Genomic DNA, 24789 nt, shown 5'->3' with positions numbered 1-24789 from the left:
GAAGAGAAAAGCTTCAAGTTTAGTAAATAAAAACAAAATAAGCTAATTTGGTTACTATAGCAGCAACTGAAGCAGTTAGCAAACCTTGTCTAAAACAGACAAAATAAAGGTGAAGGAAACTAAGAATAAAATGCATTATTGGAAAATAAAAATTGGAGGCTAAAAACACAGTGGAGGCTTAATCACATGGAGTTAATGTTCCAGTATTGGCTGTTCTGAGCATATGTCAATCCTTGTTTTCTTCTTAATGGAATCCTCTCCTTATGCTAATAAATTTATAGTAAAACTGTATTTATAAAGTAGAAAAACTCTCCTCTGAAGCCTTACACAGTTTAGTTTTGGTCCCAAACACTTAAACCTTAAACAGCAAAGCAGAGTTCCTGGGGTTACACAGACTTACCCTTTTTAGTGACCATCTATTGTTACTTGAGTGTGTCCCTTGACTGGCTTACACAGCTTATCAAAGCGTTCCTTTTAACCACAAACTCTCCTTTAAGAAAACCCTTATCTCCAGAAAGACCTTAGAACCTCAGTAATGTTTTGGTATCCTTGAGAGATTGGCCTCCCAACCCTCCATCCAACTCTCCTCATATAGCATCAATCTATTTTGTTGGCCATGTCACAGGTGACAAGCATTCCACATGGTATCAGGTAAGCATGCAATCGTCCACTGATTGTTTAAAATCAATCCCTAGACTCTCTTATTTTGTGTCTCTCAATACTCTTCATGAAAAAATAATAGCTCCAGACCTTCTAAATCTAAAAGGCAATTAGTCAGTGGTACCTAAGGCTCTTTAACAGTATAAATGTATCCAGATTTAGATACATAAATGAGAGAATAATCTGAATTGACAGATGAATTCAGGTTTCATATTCGATGAAAAAAGTTAAAGTTGACAATTTACTAAATATAAAGAGAGACAAAATTATATTAATTACTAGTGAAAGGGAAATTCTCTTAGTTTTGCTTACTGTATCCCATAAACAAATTTTCCGAAGAGGAAACTTTTCCTCAATAAACATGAGAATGAAACTAAGACACCTGAATTCTTTGATAATTTCAGTGCTTCTGAGCAATACCATTTTTCATCTTACTAATATAAAAATCTGACATCTTGATTGATATACATTACTTGCTTCATGAATCAGATAGATCTAGGCTGGCATAATTTTAGAAGGGGAAAAATAACTATTTCCAAATGCACAAATATAAATTACATTTTGTTTATCACCAAATTATATCATTTTGTAAAAGGATATTACTTTCATTTCATTTTCCCAGAACTACATTTAGTAAAATAACAAAAAAATATATACTATTTTTCCAAGATGTAGTATTAAACAGGAAGAAAAAAGCTTGTATTGTTATTTTGTACAAAATCACAAAGCAAAATGTATTTAAAAGTAAAAGATTCCTTTGGAATGTATACTCTATTTCCTTTCTTTGTTCTAATTAACAAAATCTTTATTGAAAGTGGAGCCTTATAGCCAACACATTTTCATGGTGTCATTTTCTCTTATTCAAACCTGAAGTATTTCACATTTTGCCTTAAATATAATATTTTGGTTGAGTTTCATTTCATTGTCCAGCTGAATGCTATTCAGTCTTATCCTAGCTCTATTTCATTTCCATGAAAGATATTGAATTTTATAGTTGTCTTTTATAAAAGTTGTGCTCCTAACACAAATGAAACAAATTGGAACTACAAAACTGAAAATTAAAGGGGAACTCATGGTCAGGTAGAAAAGTAATAGACTAGACCTATAGGGTCAGTGCTGTAGACGTTATAGACCACATAAGGAGCATATACACAAATTACCCTGCCTTTTTAGGCAACTCAAACTTACAAGTGTCACCCTCAGAAGTACAAGTATATTTCAAATTTTCTAGACTCTCTGATGGCAGGCGTCTCACCTGATGCTCAGCTTCACTGTGATCAACACGAGCTAAAGTACTAAATTCCTCTTTGCAAATTTGAACCTCATTATTATTCCATTCTGCTAGAGTGTGTCAAAAACCTAGCTTCACGGTTTCCCTTAGCCATTAAATCAAATCTAGCTATTGGGCTGGAATCATGGGTAGGCTTTCATGCCCTCTGCTGGACATTCAAAGAAAAAGCTACACCCTTCAGCAGTAAGAAAAACCTTTTAAAACATGAATGCTCTATAACATGGGAAGAAAAAGAAAATCTAGTCCTATCAAAATTAAAATCTGAGATGCCAGGTTAAATTGAATTTTAATGACTTACTGATGAACTAAGATGCAGGCAAAGATTTTCAGAAATGAGATGACAGAAAGGAGCACAGGTTTCTTTTTTTAAATTTCTATTTTAAATATCATGATAATCTTATAACCCAAATTAGTTTTATCATTTTATTATTTGCAGTAGTTTTCAGTGGACCATAAAGGGCACTTGCTACGGAACTTTCAAGTCTCTGTCTGGAGGTCAGATTAAAGTAGTGGAAACTCTAGTATCATGAAAAATAATACTAACAAAGTTTATCGGAGAAATACATCCAGAACCTTGTACAATACTTGACATACAGCAGTCATTCAGTAAGTATTTCTAAGACATTAAATTAAAATGTGACCTGTGATATTCGATAAAATATCTTTGTCAGAAAATTTCTCTGAAAACAAACTATTTTCTGTCAACCCTACCCACCCGCTTACAGCCTATTCTCCACACTTCTTCCCCAGCCCCCAAAAGTAAACCAACCAACCACACACCAAGCATGAACTTTGGTTAGACTTGCACTGACACATAAAATGCAAGTCACTTAAAAATGAATTCTGACGGCTTCAACCCTGACTTTCACTAATGTCTTCATCAAACTCCAGCTGCTGAATCACTAGCCCTGTTTCTAGATGTGCTTATACTTTTCTATGGGTTAATTACAACCTCTGCCTGTTCTGTAACTGGAATGGATTTTAACATACGTAGCTTATAGGATATGACCAAATCTCTTTCGTTAGAGTTACTTATTTGAAATAAATGTAATTATAACCCACATTCTCTGATGTTTATTTCTATGACCCCTTTTGAAGATAAAAGATCATAGTGAAAAAATACTTGCGACAGGAATTAAAAGATCAAAATAGTCTCTAGTTTTGTCTCACACTAATTAGCTATGTACCTTGAGTAGTCAATTATATTTCCAAAGCCCATTTTTCTCATCTATTAAATGAAGGCAGTGTTTTGTGCTTTTTTAAAACAGAATTTTGCTGAGATTTTCGATTATAAAAGTAATGTACACATGTTATTGAGCAAATAGAAAAATCCAAAAAAGTGAATAAAAAATAAAATCACCTGTAGCCCCACCACCTAAAGACACTTATGTTTAACATTTTTCCTTGTGATATGACTTCCTCTGTTTGCTTGCAACTGCAAAGTATAAATCTGCCAAACCTTTATTTGTTTAACTTTATTTTTATTAAAGTAACACTTGCATTTAGTTTTAAAAGTCAAATAGTACTATAGGCTCATGATGAAAATCAACACACCTCTGCTCTACCTGTTCCCACACAGCATTATCTCCAAATACTATTTTTGAGGAAATAATTTTCAACTCTTTGGCATTTTGTTTCAGATATTTATGATATTTCCACATGATGTACTTTACTACTATTTCTTGATTTTTAAAAAAATTTGGATATTATTCATTGATTCCACACAATCTGAGATTAGGATTTACTTTCTAACCCTAACCCACCTCCCCTCATCCAAACTTTCCTCCTCTGCCTACACTGTCAATATGAATAACCCTCATTTTATAATTCAACATCAATCATTTACATTATTCACAACTTAACCATTTGGGTGGTTAATCCAACTTTTGCTTTTCATAGATTTATAATCACCTTGTTTTTTCAGTTTCTTCACTTTCCATTTAACAATCGTTAGTTTATCACCACATTTTCATTACAGATTTTTCCTTAATCTTACCTCTTATTCTCCTATAGCTATTCACTGTCATGTTCTGATTGGAACTGGCTCTTCTCTGGGCTGCTTCAGTGCTATCTTCCTGTAGATGAAGTTCATCATCATTCCCAAAATTCTCCTCACCCCTCTTGCCTCTAACTCTTGGGCATTTCTGCATTGGTACAGCAGGAATTTGCTTGATTATTCTCAGTTTCTTTCCATAAGTCCTTTAGCATAGCAGAGAAACTTGAAACCCCAGTCAGTTATGATTTATCTATCTTTATCTTAGACATCTTTCCATGTACTAAAACTTGTTGCTAATTTTCTTCATCATCTTCTTGCTACTCTCTCTGTTCTTGTGAATTAAAAAGCCCTTTTACTCCTTTACTATAATCTTCATGGGTTTAAGAAGAGAATGGATATGTTCAATCTACCATGTATAACTTAAAGTTATACAGCATTGTCAGCTGTCCCTGGCTCTTAGCCACAGTCACTTTTGTAAGGCTTCATTCCCGTCAAATTCCCGTCCAGTTATTTTTGGAAATTTCGAGAACTAGTGAGCTTTACTTATAAAATTGTTTGAATACATACTAAGTGCCAGGCTGCTTTAGAGGCTTGGGATATAAATTAGTGTATAACACAAAGATCCCTCCCTTCATGGATTTATGTTCTAGCAAGGGAAGGCTGACAGCAGATTATAAATAGAATTTTACTATGCAGTATAGTAGAAGATGATAAGTAGAAGACAATAGATGTTATGGGAAAAGGAGTAGTGTACCTGAGACAATGAGGTGAAAGTGCTAGAGTTGGGAGAAATTGCAATTTAAAGTAGGGTAATCAGGGAGGACCTCACTGAAAAAGTGACTTTCAAACAAAGACTTACAGGAGGTGAAGGCGTGAAGCAATGTTGATATCCGGGAGAAGAGTTTTGCAGGCAAAAGGAACAGAAAGCGCTAAGGCCAGAAAGGTCAGATGGGGGTCGGGTACAGCCTGGCAGGTTTGAGGGCAGGGTTCCTGGAGCAAATGAGTAAGGGCGAGAGTCACTAGAAAGGAGAACTGAGAGGCATATGGATCCTCTAGGGCCATGTGTCGAGGACTTTTGTCATTTTCTGAGTGAGGTGTGTTGTCATTGGAGTTTAGTTAAGGAACATGATCCTCCTTATGCTATAAGAAATGCTACTCTAGTTACTGTGTTGGAAATAGAATATAGGAGGGCAAAGCTGGGAGCAAACAGACCCGTTTAGATGCTGTTACAGTAATCCAGGGAAGAACTGACAGTACATGGCTCACATCAGAGATGGAGTAAGAAATGTTTAGAATCTAGAACTGTTCTGAAGGTAGAGCCAAGCTAAGGCATTTCCTGATGTAGGAAGTCACATAAACGGAAAACTCAAGGCTCAAGTTATTTGGTCTGAGCACCTGGAAGTTTGCTATTACCATCAATTAAGATAGGGAAGGTTTGGATGAACATGTTCAGGAAGAAACTAGGAGATAAGCTTGGTCAAAGTTAAATTTGAAAGATATATTAGACTAACAAGTGAAGATGTCAACCGTTCTGTTCAACAAAGACCATATGGCGTCTGCCATGGATGTCTTTTCCTGGACCCCTTGCTCATGGCCACTGCAAAAATGTCACTTGATGATATCTCACTGCTACTTCTGTAGGTAGAGTCCTCAATGGGAATACTGATATCTATGCCAAGGGTTTTTACCATGGTTTGCTAAGAAATGCCAAGTCTTGAGGCACCGGTCTTGGGCTCTGGAGTCTGCACTCACTCATATAAAATGGGAACCTCTGCTTCTCCACACTGTGGGATTACATATGCCTCACAGCTTAAGTAGTCTCCTTCAGCTTCAATCAACACTTTCTCCCTTCTCAGGCTGTGACATACAACTCCTTGAACTTTTAATCTTCCTCTTCATTCATCCTTCACCCTTCAACTCCAAATGGTCCTTCTTCCTACTCTCTCCCCTCACCCTAATTCAAATATTCTCTTTCTGGTTCTGGGTCTGGACATGTATGCATCTCTATTTGGGTCACTGTTAAATTATGATAATTTTATTCACTCCGTACTAGGGAAGAGGTCAAATTAAAATAGAGATTGAGGCAGAAAAATTTGTGATGTGTACGACAGCGGAGTCCTAAACTTAATGGGAGCCACTCCTTGAGTTAAGTACTGCCTATTTGAGTACATGGAGAAACTTGATTAGGAGCATAAAAGTATAAAGCAGCAGTGACATACCAAGAGTCCACTAATTTACTACGGAAACATCTCCATGCTCCAAATTCTTTTCCTACATTCATGCTTTGTCTATTTGTCCTTTTTTAGACTACATTAATTGATCTCTAGGAATTCCCACTAAATGAAAGAACTGTTCTTAAATTTTATGCTTTGGAATTAAGAATATTTCTAATAGTTTCAATTAATCATCCAGATCTAAAATCGGCTTGATTTTAGAATTTTTTCATATGGAGGTGGGGGGCCTAAAGCACCAAAACGTGCAACATGATACAGTTCAGGATTTTGAGTTTGAAGGTGCATTCCAACAGTTGGATTCACAGCTGCTTCTGTCCCTGGAAAGAGAAAGGTGGAGACATAATCTTTCTAGTCAGCATAAAACAGAAACACATGAACTGCCTAATAAAACCTGGCATTTCTTGGATCACTGGAGCAACAGAAAATTGTTTGTTCCCTTGAGAAAAAATTTACAACCGTATCACTCTCTGCCATGATAGTTTTAGTCATTACAGCAAGAAAATTTGCTCTCATGAACCGATTAGACCATCATTGACTAAGCCATCAAGAAGCATCTACAACTTAACAGCTGAAACTAGAAGAAATATCCCTTTTGGAAGATCAGAAGACAAGATTCCTGTAAACACTAATGGCATTTTAGCTAATGCTTCCATCATGAGATATGCAAATATCACTAGAAATGTTAAAGTATTACCTCTGAACTTCATTATTTTATATGTATGCTCTGTAAACTGCAACTAACACAATTAATTTCAACATGTCTATGATGAATAGTAAAAATATCAAGTTGTGAAAAGTTTGCAATTAAAGTATACATATGCAATAAACGAAAGGCACTCTCAAATTTTAAATTTTGAAATCAAAGCTCTTGACTTTAGATTATGCACACTACAAGCCATTAAATATCAAAAAAACAAACATTTTCTTCCTTAAACTGATCACCTTGAGAGATCATGTACTTATTCCAATAGTTCTTTGGGAAGTCTTCTCTTAGTATTGGCTTGAAAGACTGTTTTTGAGTCACACAGGAAATCAACAGTAATATTTTATAGCCATTTCTCTCTTTATATTTTTTCTTTTATTCACAGGGGTCTTTACCTTTCTGGGAATGATTTGGCTTCTTCTCCGCAAAACAATAATAACAACCATAAATTCACCTTTAAAAAAGAAACTACACCCTTAAACTAAATCTGGCCCTTTGACTGTTTTTGTATATTAAATTGAAATAGCACAAACATGTCCATTCATTTGCATATTGTCTCTGGCTGCTTTTTCTACTATAATTGCAGAAGTGAGTCGTCCACACAGAGACCATACGCTTGCAAAGTCAAACATATTTTGGCCTTTAATACAAAAAATGTGCTGACCTCTTTCTTAAAGGATTAAGATTCAATACCATTGAGAAGATTTCAAAGAACATGCCACAATTATCAATATGATTCCAAGAGTAGTTACATATTAGGCAATAGCTGCTTCATTGGAATCTATATGTAGATTACTCAAAATTATTACTTTGGAGTGCAATCTATTTATTTAGAATCACGAATTTCCATAATATAATAATTCAAATATTATTATAATATGTGATGGGTGGGGTCATATTTAGAATATAAATCTCACCTCCTGGTTCAACACTTTTCTTAAGGGGTTATTTATTTAATTGAATAATCTACTCCTAGGTCATTACACAATTTTTTACACCTCAGTTTGCTGTTGTGCCATAAAAATCTAGTGATGGTATCTACATCTATAAAAACAAGGCTAAATGAATGTAAAGTGCTTAAAACAAAGCCTGACACACATTAAAATTGTTTGTCACTATTATTAGTAGTGATAATAGTATTAGCATTATTACTATATAGCAAGAACTGTACTATGCTAGGAGTATGATGCATTTTCTTTTATTTACAATAGTATTTCCCAAACTATCCTATCTTAATGATTAAATAATGATTTAATCATTATCCTTACTAATGTTACAACACAGAGATTACTGAATGAAAACTTTCTTGGAGTTAGAGCCTTGAATAGTTAGGAAGTTTAGGATGACGTAAGCTAAGTCCAAGGGTCTTGATAAAACAGAGTTAGCACTGGCAAAGTGGACTTGACTCAGTACTTCCCTCCGTATGGACACCAGTAGTAAACACTGTCCATTTTCCAGATGAACTGCTCCTGGCATATCCAATACAAAGTCAGAGGTCATTTGGCTATCATTGTACCTGGAGTGGTTGACCAGATTGACTTGACACAATTATTAGCTCACATTTATTTCCACCACTGCCATTATTAATATCATGCTCCAAGCAACAAGATATGACACTTGCTCTATGTGATAGAAAAGTTTTACTGTTATTTCCTTACTACAAATTTGCCCATTGCTCTTAAACTGGTGAAAACCACAGGGCATTCATTTGATAAACAGAACTAAGCTCAGAGAGCTTTTGTAAAATTGAATATATAGCACTTTTCAATTTTTTTTCACAGCATGTTTACATACAATATCATGTGATTGTGAGGGGGACAGGTATTATTTTTATCTTTTGACAAATTAAGAACCTGAGAGAGCTCAGTTAAAAATGCCTACAAAAATCCTATGGTTTTGACAGAGCTGTTGGTAAAGATATTAGAGTTTGTTTTTTAATTTTGTAAAATACACTCACTGCCAAGTTTTTACAGCCAGGTTTCAGATTCCCCAAGTCATTGAGAATCACTCCAATGGACTTAGCTTATTTTAACATGCCTGTCTTCCACTTTCTGCTCTGTTCCCTTCTCTGTGTCATTCTGTTCTCTTACAGGGGGGTGACTAAGATTGCCTGAATTTGAGTCACTATTCTACCATCTACTCTGTTGCTTAATCTCTAAGTGCCTTTGTTCCCTCATCTTTAATGTTCAGAATGTTAGTGAACCCCTCACGGAGTTGTAGGGAAGAATAAACGAGATGAGAGATGTCAAGGGTTAGCCCAGTGCATGACACATGAGTGCTCAATAAACGTGAGCCATTACTATTATCATGCCCGTGCATGACAGTGTATAAAGGAAATACTCTCATTCCTTTCCTACAATGAGTCCCAGAATATTTACATGAAGAACACACAGTACATGAAAATGACATTTCAGAAAGGATCCTAAAATAAGACAGGATCCTGGGAGAGGGGAAGGGAGATGAGAGCAGAGTGTGTAAGGACCAGCTTTTTGCCTGACTCTGTCCAGTCCTCCTTCCCCTCCGCAAATCGGAGCACTCACATTTAATCATTGCTGGAAGACTGGTGTTTCTATTTGCCCTGAAATAAGAAAAAGGTAAGATTATTTCTGAAATTGCAGAAGAAATGGGGTCAGGGAGATTGGATAGTTGAAAGGCAGCATTATCAAGGAGATCAGGCCAAGGCGGAGCTAAGCCAGGATGAGTCCCAGGAGGGGTGTCTCTGTGGCTCTCACCTTGCTGTCTTCTCAGGAAAGGCATGGGACCTGCCTGCTGCCTCGTCAGGCACCCAGCTCTGATCCACGTGAGGTAGGAAGAAAAGGATTCCATGTAGATTTTATAGTAACTTATTATATTTTGTTAAAACTTATCTTTTGTTAAGACAGGTAATGGTTGGGACCCCTCTCCTAAGCTCTTAAATTCTCTCTTCTCTAATGAACACTAGATTTTTTTTCTGCTTCAAGCCTTTTGTTCTTCTCTCACCTCCTAAACCCCAAACATCTTTCTCTTCATTATCTTTAAATGTCATATTCTTCGTAAATAAGGGCTTTCATTCAGCTTCACAACCTTATTTCCAATGAAAACTTATTTTCATCCATATTTTTGGTGAATTTGAAAAAAAATTGTTTTAATAAATTTTAAAACTCCTCTGTCACTACTTATTTTTAAATACAAATTTAAAAAAATAAAGCAATTAATCTAACAAACCCAAAACATTTTATTTTTTTTAAATCACTTGTATTGTCTACCTCTTCACCCTGCCTGTATAGACTTATAAAGTGGAGAGCGTTGATCACAAATAATAGATATTTGGGATATGGATTTTTGTGTGAGAATTTTAATAATTTTCTCCTCTTCTTTTCCATCTTTACTAAAAATTTGCATACATCCTTTTAAAAAATCACTTTCTATGGTCCAATATGTGTTCTCATTCTCCATGTATACATTTGGGGAAAGAAAAAAAAAAAAAACTGGTTGCAAATCTCCTACGTTTTCTGTTGAATTATCAGAAAGGAGGTTGTCCAAAAGCATCATTAAAATAGGAAATATAATGAGATAAGAAAGCTTTGAAACATTAAATTATTTTTACCACTTAGATAGGTGCTAAAAAAAAATGAATTATACCAGAACTGTTAGGCTCTGATAGTTGAGAGAAGAGAGCAAGAAGGTCTCAGAGACTACTTCATGGATGCTCCCGTTCAAAAAGATGGAGAGAACAGAATGGATCCCTTCTGGGCTTAGAGCAGAGATGGTAAGGGAAAACTGGATCCAGAAGATGAGCCGGGGGTAGGGGCAGGAAAATAACAGAAGAAGGAACTGTTTAGGAGACCCTGGACCTGGGTCCAAGAAGAGGAGGTGGGCCTGAAGAAGAAGAAAGAGCATAATTTTAGGGCTTGTATAAAATAAATAGGTTTAATTTCTGCCTTTAAAATATCTCCAACTTCAAACTGTAAGTTCCTTCTCCTTTAGCTCTTCATTCTTCCCCTCCCCCTGCACTTTCTTGACTTTATTTTGGTCTTCCTCCTACTTTTTCTCCAACAATACCTCCCCTTCCTCCGTAACCTCCACGGGAGTATCAGAGAGATCAATTCTCCTTTTATTGGTGCATAAAGAGCTTCATCATAACATGTTATGACATGGAAACATAGATCCTATAAAAGGGGAAGGAAAAGTGAGAAATCTGATCACTGAGCCAGCAGAGAACTGTGAAAAGGCATGATTCTTGGTCCAGGAGATGCTCTTGAGGCCTGAGTGTTTGGCTGAGATTCCTAAGGACCTTTCCCAGACAGAAATCTCATCAGACACTGTGATGGGCTGGGCTGGCAAGGCTTTCCTTAAACATGTTTTACAAGGATTCCCAAGCCAAGTGTTTCCCTTTCTCTCTTTAATATTTCTAATCAAGATAATTGACTACCTGAGCCATGAAATATTGTCAGGAATTCCCAGTGAGAGAAATTTCCTATTTTATATATTTCAACATCAGTGAAGTTCACTCCATTCCAGCCTCTGATGATCAGTCAAAATTCTCCTCTTTGCTCTTCTCAGTTGAGGGCAGCTTTCATGGGATCCTGGGAGTCAGACTTCTGACCCACAGGTCAGAAGAGCAGAGTTATTTCAACTAATATATTCAACAAATAATGGGAATAACATGAAATAAGTTTTGAAGAAATAAAACGAAGGTCTCGGAGGAACCCGAGGTTTATATATCAAATCTAGTCTCACCTTTAAGATGCTTTAAATGACTTATTTCTTACATTCTGTATTCAGGAGGGAAGGTCCTATCTGCGCCTTTGTGCTCAAGGGGTGGCAGGGAGTCCAGAAACCCTATATTCTAATATGTCACCAGTATTTTTCAAATGAGTTCTCATTTTCCTCTCCTGCTTCTGAACAGGGGCTATAGGGAAGACTCAGAAGTACAAACCCATAAGCTGCGGTGTAGACAGATGAATCCAGCAGTAGTGGACTCAGCTCTAAGCTGGGAGCACAAACTTTTTCAGGGCTGTGAAGGTAGAACTGTGGTTCGACCCTTACTTTCCTCTGTAGCCATAAAAAGATCCTGTAGTATTTCCCTCACTTCTCTTTTGGAGAGCACCTCCTTTTATGGAAATATTAGGTAGGGAGGATCGTTTGTCTGGAGAAGTAAAAGTGTAATGAGAATCCAGTGTGGAAAGGAAATCCAGTGTGGGTCTGGGTTTCAGACTGCCTTAAAATATTGGTTCTCTAGAGTTTACTTCCAGAAATTACTAGTTAAGAAGAGGTGACTAGAGATCACAGAGAATACCACTTCCTAAATTACTCTTTTGTGTTTTGCTTTGGAGGGCAGAAACAGGAATGGCAAGAAGCACAGCTCTGAGAGCCATATCCACATCAAAGATGATGTGAATGGCTGTTTACTGCCTGTACAGCCACCCTGGGCATCCATAGGACAGGATGGGAGATGGACGGTGGGTGGGAGAACCCAACACTGATCCCAGCATAGGTGAGGATAAAAATAAATGCGAAGAGGCCACTGAGGTTGTATTCTCTGAGATGGACATCAACAGAAGTGAACTTGGTAATGCAATTTAAGCTGAGAAATAGTTAAATGTTGCTTGCGCAAAAGAAGAGCCAGAGCTATACCAGAGGGATTAGGGAGGAAAGGATAGAATGAGGAAGGGAATGAGGGAGGAAGTGAGGATTCTGGAGAACAATACCTACCATTGCGGAATCACCCAATGGAAATGTCTGCAGGTTCAGGATATAAAGCCGTACTTAGTGTCCAGGGGTAAGGTGGCTAAGCCATGTGTGCCCTGCCTAAATTTTCATTGCTCTCTATACCCTCAATTCTGGACAATCTGTAGTTGAACTGCAGCAAAGATTTATGGGGTATATTTATACAGTAGAGTGAGAAAAGTAGATAACATCCTCTAAGGGAAGTAAAAGCCACTTTTCTGGGTTGGTATTTAGGAATTAGAGATAATATCTGAGAAGCCCCTGACCTAGTGCCTAGTACTTGGTAGGTGTGAATTAAATTATGATATATATATATATATTCTAAACAATTTCTTCCTACATATTTTCTTCTGTCCGTAATGACTTCAGGGTAATGTAGAGAATGTGACTCTAATGTAACTCACTGCACTCAGTGCTATTACATGCAGATTATTGAAGTACTATCTCAGTCTTGACTCCTTTTCTCACACTCATATGTGTTCAGGGAAATTCAGACAAATTCAAAAGCATGTATGTAAACCACCATCCAGGAAATATAAAAACATTAGATAAATGGGGATTTAACTGTGGCACATAAACTGCCTGAAAAGTTATAACAGTCTAACTGGGTAGCTTATTTACTGAAAATTAAAAACAAATTTTTTTATGCTTCAAGGCTGTCTAGTGAAAGAGTCTTCCTCAGGATGAGAGAGGGCTGAAAAGACCACTGTGGATTTTCCTCTTTAGGAACTCAGGTCAAGTTGGAAGAAACATAATTGCATTTATTTATTAAATACCTCTTGTTAGATAAAGAAAAATAAACCAGTGTGACCATGTTGATCCCTTTGACTAACGTATTTTGTTAGAAGGTCAGTGACCCTATTTCCCTGTACGCTCAGTGGAAAGTGTTTTTGATTTTAGGAGAAAAAGCTATTGTCATTGGAGACTTTAATTATTCTTCCCCAAATAACCATTTCTCAAATTGACAATGTGTTTCCCTGTTAAATAATAACTTTTAAAAAATCCAATAGTGAATATAATCACTAAATCTTAGTACTGAATTTTGATATTAAAACATTTTAGTTTATTTTTACCCCACTTCCTATTTAGCTGTTAGTTTTTCCAGGACATCTCCTGCTCTGTTGAAAATCTTATGCTGATGAAGTTTCTGAAGGGCAGCTGTTAATCTCTACCAAGCACTCTTGAGGCAACTGTAGTATACAATGCAGTGCCTTAACTGGAAAGACTCATAACAGACGGTCTCTGGATGAGGACACTGCTTAACATGAAGAAATAAACTATCAATTGTCACTTCCCAGAAATCAGAAAATTATCATTTCTCTATTTACAGCTGAGGCTGGCAATTACAAATAACTCAAGACCATACTTTCCTCCATTTCATACCTCTTAATGCAGACTGGAAAATAATAAGAAAGGCATGGTTTGGGGGGTGGGGTTTGGGGGCAGACAGGATCAGGCTGCTGCCAGTATGTCTGGGGAGAAAGGACATGAGTATTGACACTCGCCTGTCCTATTCCAGTATTTCAGGCTCTGCAGTGGCAGCAGACAATCTGGAAATTGTTGTTCAATATTACTGAGAGTAAGTGAGACATGGGGAGCTTTGTAAATGAGACTATGAACACGGGGTAGGATAGATGGATATCAAAAGCCCAGAGATGCTCTTCTGTACCTTAAACCTTACCATTCACTTGGAGTGGCCAGCCCTGTGTATCTTTTCCCTTCTGCTTGTTGACTGAATGACATGTTTAGGTTCTATCCCCATACTCAACTCTGAGTCACTTCCCCAGGACACATTTTTTTTTGGGGGGGGTCTTTTTCTTCTGAAGTTTTCTCATTTAGACTCTCTCCCCAGTGCATGCCTTTGAGTCTTCAATAAACCATGTCTTGTTCTATGTTTACAAATCTGCTTTTCATAGATTAGCTTTTCAACCCACACAAAACTATAAGGTTTCCAAAGAGGAAGTCTAGAAGTGTGTAGACAGCTTACCATAAACAGGGTCCAAGTCTCCAACAGCAAAAACAGCCATGGTGCGTCTTCGGGGACCATTTTGGAGTTTCCTCAGCCACCACTGGAGGCAGAAGAGCACTGCTCCACAGAGAAGAGCCACCAGGAAAATCAGCAGCAAGAACCTTATGCCAGAAGAAGAAGGGGAGGAGTGAGCTGGAGCATGCTGGGAAGTTAAGAGCTCCTGCTACTTCCCAGAAAGGGGCAAAAACTCAGCAAGACTGGATGCAAGCAATCTGGGAGGCCAAATTCCTTAAGCAATCCCCCACCACCACTCATACATTTTCACTGACTCTGGAATGTTCTCTGAGCTTAGAGGGTGTCAGTCTTGCCAGGTAATCGTAACTGTTTTCTCTTTAGAAATTGGGGAGTTGTTCAAAGGAACAGCATCTTGATTCCTTAACTCATTCATCCATTATTCCTTCCATTCAGCCATCCATTCATTCATTCAACTAGTACATAAATGACCAAATAGATTTTAGATGTTGGAGCTGGGGATTCACAGGTTGACAAGACAGGGTCTCTGTCTTTGAGGAGCTAACCATCTAATTGAGGGAACTGGTAATGTTTAGTTTTGAAAATACAGAAGCCAAGGTTTAGGAAGTTATAACAATCCTTTTTTGTCATATTCTGAATGGCTTTTAAGGTCAGAACTAAAATCAGTGGAGGAGTCATTTTGGGAGATTTCAAGATAAAGAACAATGATTTTACCTTTAAAAATATCCAACTTGGGAATAAACTATTATTCTTAAAAATAGTGAGTTCCGGGCTTCCCTGGTGGCGCAGTGGTTGAGAATCTGCCTGCCAATGCAGGAGACACGGGTTCGTGCCCTGGTCTGGGAAGATCCCACATGCCGCGGAGCAACTGGGCCCGTGAGCCGCAATTACTGAGCCTGCGCGTCTGGAGCCTGTGCTCCGCAACAACAGAGGCCGCGATAGTGAGAGGCCCGCGCACCGCGATGAAGAGTGGCCCCAGCTTGCCACAACTAGAGAAAGCCCTCGCACAGAAACGAAGACCCAACACAGCCATAAATAAATAAAATAAATAAAAATTAAAATTAAAATTAAAAAAAAAAGTAAAAATGTTTCAAATTATTAAAAAAAAAAAAAAAATAGTGAGTTCCCTGTCATAGGAAGTGTTTAAGTAAACACTGGCCAACAACCTGAAAGTGATGTTTCTGTTGATCTACATGATCCCTAAAGTTTTCTTATGCTCTATGATTTCATATTTTATCTCAATTATTTAGGAAAAGGAGTGTCATATACCACCAAAGGTTTTTTTATTTTTATTTTTTTAAATTTATTTATTTATTAAATTAATTAATTAATTAATTTATTTTTGGCTGTGTTGGGTCTTCGTTTCTGTGCGAGGGCTTTCTCTAGTCGCGGCGAGTGCGGGGCCACTCTTCATCGCGGTGCGTGGGCCTCTCTTGTTGCGGAGCACAGGCTCCAGACGGGCAGGCTCAGTAGTTGTGGCTAACGGGCCTAGTTGCTCCGCGGCATGTGGGATCTTCCCAGATCAGGGCTCGAACCCGTGTGCCCTGCATTGGCAGGCGGATTCTCAACCACTGCGCCACCAGGGAAGCCCCATATACCACCAAAGGTTTTATAACACAAATTGAGGATGTCCTTACCAGATATACCAGCCACTTGTGTACTGATCTTTATAGTTTGTGCACCTGGTAATAAAGGAAGAGCAGTTAGTGCTGGACCTCTAGATGGCCAAGGATTATTCTTCTGGACCATAGTATTTGTTCTGACCACGTTTGTTTCCTCAACAATCACCTACTCACTGCACCCCCCATAATTAAACACATGTTTACTGAATGTCCACTTCATTTAAGGCACTGAGAATACAGGTAAATGTGAAACTGTCAGATATGTAAGCAGATAACTGCACTGTAATAGACTTGATTCTAGAGTTACAAATACTGTTGTGCATTGAGAAGGTAGTAACTAACTTTTCAGGGCTAACATGTCATAGGTGTTAGGCATTAGGCAGATAACCATCGCAGTATTCTGTTTATTCAGAGACCTAGAGTTTTTCAAAATGCAAATTCTCCAGGGAAATTTCATAATCTCTATTATCCTTTAATATCTTGGTAAGGAAGATTTTACTAAACCAGGCCTGTAACCTGGTTGGAGAAAAAAAATTAGAATAAAAGGAAAATGGGTGTGTGTGGTCACACATACCATTTACCAAGGAGTTAGAAGTTGATCTTCCATTTGGATGGTTAAACCATTTTTGTATCTAGGCACAACTCAGTCATTCCTGGGTTTAAGTTAAAAAGATGTCACAAAAACAAAGTTCACAGTGTAATTTTCAGGAGGTTTAACTCCCCAGGGATAGACACTCAAGTGCTATTCATTCCAGAGACCCTCACTATATCAGACACGGGCACTAAATGTATGTTTGCTGATGGACTTTTTTCACACCTTGCTGTATGGGCCGCTGTTAAAGTATTCTAGCATTAAATAGTGGCAAATCATTCATCACAGCCTGATAAACTTCTGAGATGGAGCTGTACTTAATCATGTCTTCTTCAGCCATTGTTAAAATAATACTTAGTACTTTTCAGCTTGAAAGCATTTTTAAATGTCAGCTAATTTATTGCTCCCAGCGTCTCTAAGGAGGCAGTGTGTCATGTTTTTTATTATACTAGTCAGAAATGACTTTTTAACATATGTGAAGTATCAACTTAAAAATTTTACCACAAACATTTAAGACAAACGTCAGTCACCCAGACGACAAGACTTTTTTGTGTGTGTGCACCTAGAGGGTTTAACCAAGTACATAGGTACAAATGGCAGGGGGGAAAATGGCAGCTGAAGTATAAATTTCAAAAACATCCTAAAACAAGTGATCATCAATAAAGGATTATAAAAATAATTAATGGAACATCCTTATAAAGGAATATTACCCATTCATCAAAGAGAATATAGATTTATATTTATAATTAAATAAAATAATACAGAGAGCTCAATTCTACTTTGTATATTTCCTTTTATGTAAATACAATGATTTCACTGCATAGGTGTTATACAGTTAGTATGTATATATATATACCAACTTACTAACAATGCTTGCTTCTCTTGAAGATGGTATTGTGAGGCACTTTATATTTTCAGTATTTCTATATTGTTTGAATTTTTATAATGTACATGCATCACTTTTGTAGTCATACAATTTTTACATAGTATATTATAAATACAAAAAATCTTTAAAATGTAGTATCTCACTTTAAAGATGTATGCAGGGAAATTCTCCTGGTGTCCTGGCTCAACAAAACAGCTCAAGGTTCTTGGTTTTGAATCTTGAAATCTAAGCTTATGACCAGAAAAAAGTATGGATTGCTTTATCTTCCTCCATATATAAATCTCTGCTTCTCTTCTTTACATTTAAAAATAAACCCTATACTTATTAAAATGTCAATTCTAAATATTAACTACCTTATGTCATTTCTTTTTGACACTCAATAAGTGTCAATTTTTGAGTGGCTCTTATTGAGCCACTCAATATTTTTTTCAAGTGCTAACAATTATCCAAACTTATTTACTTTACTTCCTTTTTCTGACCCTGTCACACTGGTGAAGTTCCTGATATGCAATAAAATGGCCAGGAAGCAGTTAGCTGGAGAAATGCGAAGTGGTCATACAATTTCAAAACTGCAGGCTCCTTTGGTATCATTTATTTCACCTTTAGGATTTTGCACACTGTGCAACAGACACTCACAGTGGGAAAGGAAATGGGGAGGTCACTACCTGACCAAAGAACGTAAACTAGAATAGAGGTCATCTGACTCCATGTGCCTCCTTCTTCACCATTGTTTCCATGTCTTTCACAAGTTCAATTTTTAAACAGAAAATTTTGAGTTCTTAAAAAAAATTAAGTGTCTGAACAGTATCAATATTTTAAATATTCAAATTTTAGGTGCAAGATCTTCAGTGTAGAAAAAGTTATTTACTCAGAGATTTACTTATGCTTGATCAAATTAGGATGAGGATGCCAAAAAGATTTTAAAAAGTGAGAAGTGAGAGCTGAATATAACATTTAAGGAAGACATTTCCAATAATCAGAGCTCTCTAGAAGTAGGTGTCGAAGGAGATAATTTCTGTCCCTTCCAGAACAACCAGTGCCCTACTTTGATGTATGGAGATAATTCCTGCTCTATAGGGATGGTTAAACTAGTTGATCTTAATTTTTTTTCTCAGTGCTGAGAATCTGTGGACCTAAGATTAATTGAAAATTCATTACTTTGATAAATAGAAGAAGAGTGCGAAGATGTTTCATTGGCTTCTCTACTAGAATTATCCATAATTTCCTGTGCTGGGCATTCTTCTAAACCAGTTGTATAACTTCATGTGAATTAACTCACTTTCAAACTTAAAATGCTATAAAGTGGGGTCACACTATTATAATCCTCACTTTACAGTTGAGGCAATTCAGTCATAAAGAGGTTAAGTAACTTGTTCATGATAACATGGCTGGAAGTGGCAGAGACAGGCTTTAAACCCAAATGGTCTGGCTGTGGAGTTCATGTCTCTTACCACCATGCAGCATTGTAACTGGGGAGAGTAAAATTCATCTCTAGCCTCATATTACTATGTGGACTACTGCCTGAATGGATTCAATATCCTGTGTTCCAAAATGCTTTAAGAAAATATTAAAAATACAAAAAAAAAATTAGAAATGAGAGCACAGAGTATCAGGCAAAGAGAATAAGCCAAGAGTGAGATCAGTTTGTAAACTGAATATAGTAAATCCCATATATAAAATTAGTACTGAACTCCAGATCTGGCTTAAGCTTTCTAGCAGTTAATAGGATGACAGGGAGAATTGGTTATATAGTATCCTCTAAAATTAACAAAAACAGGCAGCATTATTCACCAAATGCACAACTATTCCAGCTATAGAAACGAGAGACAAATTCAAACTATGGGGCTTCATAAAGAGGCTGTCTTTAACAACAGGAACAATGTTTCTCACAGTACTCTTAGAATAAATGCAATAATAAATTTCATGGGTCCTTTTTGTACAAATTACTCTTAACAGAAGCCAGAATGCAATTCAGCTACAATAATTTGGGGGAGGGATGGGTGCCAAACCATATCATCCAGAGACTAGTGGCCTGACCTAATTAATCTGGGGTGGGTAAATTGTACAGTACCCAGAAGGGTGGATGGATTGTGTATCCCTAGGTATTTCACCAGGTGTGTAATTTTATCTAAATATTGGACATGCAATGTGCATTTGTAGTGAAAATCCCAGGCTCAGGGATCAGTCATAGGCCCAGATGCAAGCTCTGCCTTTTACTTGTTTACTCTTGAGCAAAACACTTAACTTCCCCAAGCCAGGTAATATGGTAGACTATCATCAGCAATGTATTAATGCAATTAATTTACAGAATCCCATATGTGTATGATTTTATTTATGTTTTGTAAAATACCCTGTTTATGTACATACATGTACATCAGTGTACGTGGTTATTTCTGGGGAAGGGAAAAGATTAAAGGTGTAATTTTTCAGAGGGACTCTGACGTGTTTGATTTCATACACTAAATTACTTATAATATCTAAATTATACACAAAAAGTCTAGCAATGCATTGTTTATACTAAAAATGCTGTTATAAAAATAAATTGATCGGCAGCCGCATAGCACAGGGAGATCAGCTCCGTGCTTTGTGACCACCTAGAGGGGTGGGATAGGGAGGGTGGGAGGGAGACGCAAGAGGGAGAAGATATGGGGATACATATATATGTATAGCTGATTCACTTTGTTGTACAGCAGAAACTAACACACCATTGTAAGGCAATTATACTCCAATAAAGATGTTAAAATAAATAAATAAATAAATTGATCGGGTTAGAGCAGAAAAAATTAGTCTTGTGCTGGAAAAAAAATGTAAATAGAACTAATAATAGATCCCACAAACACCTTCCTGTGGTGGCAAAATATTTGAAATATTGTGTCTGCCTTCAATACATTTACTTACCTTATACGAGCTCTCCACAAAATCAGTCACTTTCTTGCTTTCTCTGTCTTAATTTTCTGTTAATTTGCATTATATTTGAGGTGGTTTCTTGTTTTTATTCAAAAGCAATGATATTAAATAATGACTGATATAACAGACATTTACATGCAAAATGATGTAGCCAAAAAGTTTGTACCTAAGTACTAATTTAAGTCCTGCGATTAATTTGTTACTATCTCTCTTTGGGCCTCAATTTCTTCACCCGAAAAAAAGGCCAGTAGCCTCAGTGACTCTAAAGTTAGCTTATAAAGTTCCTCAATACCATATTCTCCTGTCATGTTGACTGGGGAATTAGATTCAACATTTCTGATCCTTTCCAATTATGAATTTCTTTATTCTTTTGTTCTGGGTCAAAGGCAGAATATGAAAGGGCAAGATGAGACAGCCATGAGGTCCAAAGTTAGGTAAGCACACCAATAGTCAAAAGTCCATTATGTCACCAACACCAGAAGACAGAGAAAAAAGCAAGTCCAAAATCAATGCAAAGAAACAGCAATGGAGAGCCATGCAGTAGCTGAAAGAGTGGCACACATTTAATAAGCAGATGATCAATAATGGGATGATCTATCAGAAATAGGTGAAGGATTCCAGGGCCAAGGAAAGCATCCCACCCAGCACGGCCTCATAATCTGGAGACAATGCCCGGAGACCCCAGCCTTGAGGGTAACAGTCAATGATAATTAAAAACAGCTAGCTGGCAACGAGGGCTGCTCCCAGGAGAAGATAGGGCTTGGCAGAAGTGCTTTCTGACACTTGCACAAAGTCTCAGTACATTACAGTTATCGTTAATCATCAGCAGCTTTATTAATGGCACCTTCTCCCCATCTCCCGAATAGAATTCTGAGAAGAATTAAGCCTACAGTACAAAAAGTGAGAAAATAGTGTCAATTATTGACATAACATATCAAAAGCACTTTGAAAGGTACACATAATACAGGTTAGATCTTTGGTAGTTTGCTTATATTTGAAACCAAATTATCCAGAAAACTATCTCCCATCATCCCTGTGAGTTACACATGTGGATGGAGTCATAGAGGAAGTCATGATTCTTTCATGAACTTAAAGGATGCTTAAAACTTCAAGGGTGGAGAATGAAGTGAGCAAAAATACCTAGAAATCAACTAGGCCCCTTATTTGTTTAACAAAGCTGATCATAATGAAAGTGCATCTTTTCTGCTTTTAGAAAAATTGAGCCATTTGCATTTAAAAGCAATTTACTTTTTATTTTTCCAGCATGATTATAATGATCATTTGAAACTCATTTGGGGCTTCTCAAATGACTTGAGACATTTTTATTCTTTGAAATTTGAAAATGCTGAATAAAACCATGGGGCCTCTTGTTATTTACTTACATTTTGTTTTCTTCACATGGTGAGTCCGATAGCACCAACTGAAACACATGTTTAGAACAATGAAATCCAAACATCTCATGTCTGATCCTTTAATACAAACAGTGCCTAGAGACAATGCGGGCTTATATTATTTCATTTATTTTTCTTTTTTAATTAAAAGCTCCGCAGCAGAGTCTATTGGTGCACAGAATTGTAATTGAAAAAAATCTCTGGGTAGATTCTCCAGCTCAGCAGTGACAGGAGATATATACTGGGAGCCAGATTCCTATCCTACACACTGCCATAGGTGGGTGTGAAAACACTTTGTTTTTTCTATAGGCAGATTTTGCTTTATCTAAAGAGCTTTTGTGTACCTTGCAGTTTTTCTTTGTTTTCACATTTTAGCTAGAGGAAGGAGCTTCATTACTTGTGAATATTATTTTCACGCAAAGGAATCAAGTTCCCTACATGAAAACTGAAGTCCATTCCCTTAGCGTTAGTGGATGTTAAATACATGCACGAAGGAGGGAGTGATTTTAACCTGCTCTAAGGCTAAGGTCAACCTAAGATCCATTGACATTCCTGTTGAGATTTACATTTTTCTCTTTATCAAAGAAGAGGGGAAAACTAATAACCTTGATTGCTTTGTTTTAAAAGACCCAAACCATAAGTATTCTAACACAACTATCTTAGTCCTCTGTGTCGAGCCTTATAGGTTACAATAACTCATGTCACAGAGGAAAGAAAGTACTCCTATCTAGAGGACTTGCTTGTAGGTTTGTTTTTCTCTTGAACTGAGACCCTTTTCATGTACAATGAGAAAAATTGTTGAATATTATTTATATGTAGCCCTAAAAATTGTGTTGATGAGGTCAGTGAAGTATTTATTTTCCTGGACCCTACATACAAATATCAATACAAGTAAGAAGTTACAAAATTTAAAATCATAGACTTGGAAATTTTGTGTGAGATACGTTTTTTTTCCCTTAAGCCCAAACTCATCTTCTTCAGCACCTCATATTTATTCCACCAAGTTTGTCTGGGCAAAGAGATTTGTGGAGTTGCTGATGGAGTCATGAATTGGCCATCAGAGAGCGTGGTAATGAACAATTTATAAGCACAGAAAATGAGTTGCACTCTCTTTTGCTAGAATGCTGCAAATAGACTTGCATACTAACTGAGAGGAAAATGAACGTTCAAATTTTGTCCATAAAGAAAGTTTATTTATGAGCAGATGAAATCATTTAGGATCCAGCTTAACAGATAAACAAATAAAGCCAGCATTTCACTTTCAAGTCACTTCCTTGAAACCCTAGCAAGAAGTACACAGTGTTACATTATTACCACCTCACTTCCAATGTCAGACTTTGGAGTTATCAAGAAATGGGGAGTGAAGTCTTAATATATTTCATACCTAAATCTTTCAGATATGCTGCATTCAAGAAACACAGATACAGAAATGCAGGTATTAGTCAGAATGAGATACTAGAGCAGAGGAATCAAAATAGACTCTAAGATGGTTCTCTCTGCACTGTTCAGCACTGAAAAACTGTTGAACCTCAAGTATGTCTTTGGGCAACAGTAAACATGTCTTAAATTAATCCTGCCACAGCATTTTATGTCAATAGCACTTCTGATTTTTAAAAATTTTACAGCATAACAAAGTTAAAAAAAAATTTAATCACATCATATTTCGATAGCAATAGAACTAAATAAAGAAGACATAGGACTAAGGTCATAAACCATTTTGTTATCTGTATGTTTAACCAATATATATAATGTCATAAGATTCTGGTAACACATTCTTAAAGGAAATCTTCTAACTGTCGGAGTCATTGTTACCCAAACCACAAATCCATAACAAATCAGATCCTTAGAGTAGTAGCTTTGAAAATCCTTTCCCAGAAAGAGAGATGGTTACCTGGAATAGTGGCAAACACAAGATTCCTGTTTTTGAGACCACCGAAGTGACACTTAGAAGTCTGGATCTCGACATAACTTAAAGGACAAGAGGCTCAAAGATAGTGGTTTGCTGTCTGTGTTTATCTCCGTCTTTCTCAGAACTTGTTAGCTTCTCTGTAAGTTCTGCTTCCTGCCAGGGCACTCATTAATGCTGGCTCCTTGTGACTGGTAAAGTGCTGCCAGGAGCAGGAATTTTAGGTGCAAGCTCACAGGTACTGAAAGTTCAACGATTTCAGTTTAAGCTCAGAACACTGATAATGTTTCTCAAACCCTTAAAAGCCAGGGTAATACATGCTGACCTGCAAAACTAGCTGGCTGCTGAAATAGCTTACAACATTCAAGTGCATGTTTTATTCCAGGGTACTTCTGGGTTGTTTGTTTGTTTGTTTTGTAGAATTTTTTTTTTGGAAAATTTATTAGTTTTCTTCCCTTTGTTGGTCCTCTTTGCTCTTCTTTTCCAATACATCATTTTCAGTCCCAGGTGTAACCCAACCTTGGGCATAAAGCTTTCCCTGTCTCATAATAATTGCAGCTTACTTTTAAACAGAGTATATTTCAGTATTTATATAAATGAAACAACTCCAACACAACTGCCAACAAAAAAGTTACCAAAAATGTCTAAGGAAGTTCTGAAAAAGAACAATTAAAGAGGCACTAAACTACTATATATTAAGACATTATAAAAGTATAAAAATTTAAAAAAATCGGTACTGACACATGTAAACAAAAAGATAGATGGAACAGAAGAGAGTTCAGAAATAAATTAAAATACACATAGAGATTTATTTCAGCTACCATTTTATTTTATTTTATTTTTTTAACATCTTTATTGGAGTATAATTGCTTTACAATGGTGTGTTAGTT

The 24789-nt window shown here is 36.7% G+C and overlaps 1 protein-coding gene across 3 annotated transcripts; it reads right to left on the bottom strand.

The window, feature by feature from the left end:
- Positions 1-3388: 3388 nt before the first annotated feature.
- On the bottom strand, positions 3389-24137 carry TMEM207 (transmembrane protein 207). Of its 3 annotated transcripts, XM_061193278.1 has the most exons (7): positions 23885-24137; positions 21985-22022; positions 21447-21488; positions 16233-16277; positions 14581-14723; positions 9425-9462; positions 6411-6498 (listed from the first exon to the last, which is right to left on the bottom strand). In XM_061193278.1, the coding sequence occupies exons 1-6, from the start codon at positions 23957-23959 to the stop codon at positions 9431-9433; spliced, it is 375 nt and encodes a 124-aa protein (XP_061049261.1). In that variant the 5' UTR covers positions 23960-24137; the 3' UTR covers positions 6411-6498; positions 9425-9430. The 3 variants fall into 3 exon arrangements, with proteins under 3 accessions (XP_061049259.1, XP_061049260.1, XP_061049261.1); XM_061193276.1 differs by lacking the exon at positions 9425-9462 and having other exon boundaries at positions 3389-6498; XM_061193277.1 differs by lacking the exons at positions 9425-9462; positions 21447-21488 and having other exon boundaries at positions 3389-6498.
- Between the last annotated feature and the right edge of the window lie 652 nt (positions 24138-24789).

This window comes from Eubalaena glacialis, chromosome 6 (genome assembly GCF_028564815.1).
Source record: "Eubalaena glacialis isolate mEubGla1 chromosome 6, mEubGla1.1.hap2.+ XY, whole genome shotgun sequence".
NCBI classification, from domain to species: domain Eukaryota; kingdom Metazoa; phylum Chordata; class Mammalia; order Artiodactyla; family Balaenidae; genus Eubalaena; species Eubalaena glacialis.
This window is presented reverse-complemented; position numbering and strand designations above follow the sequence as displayed.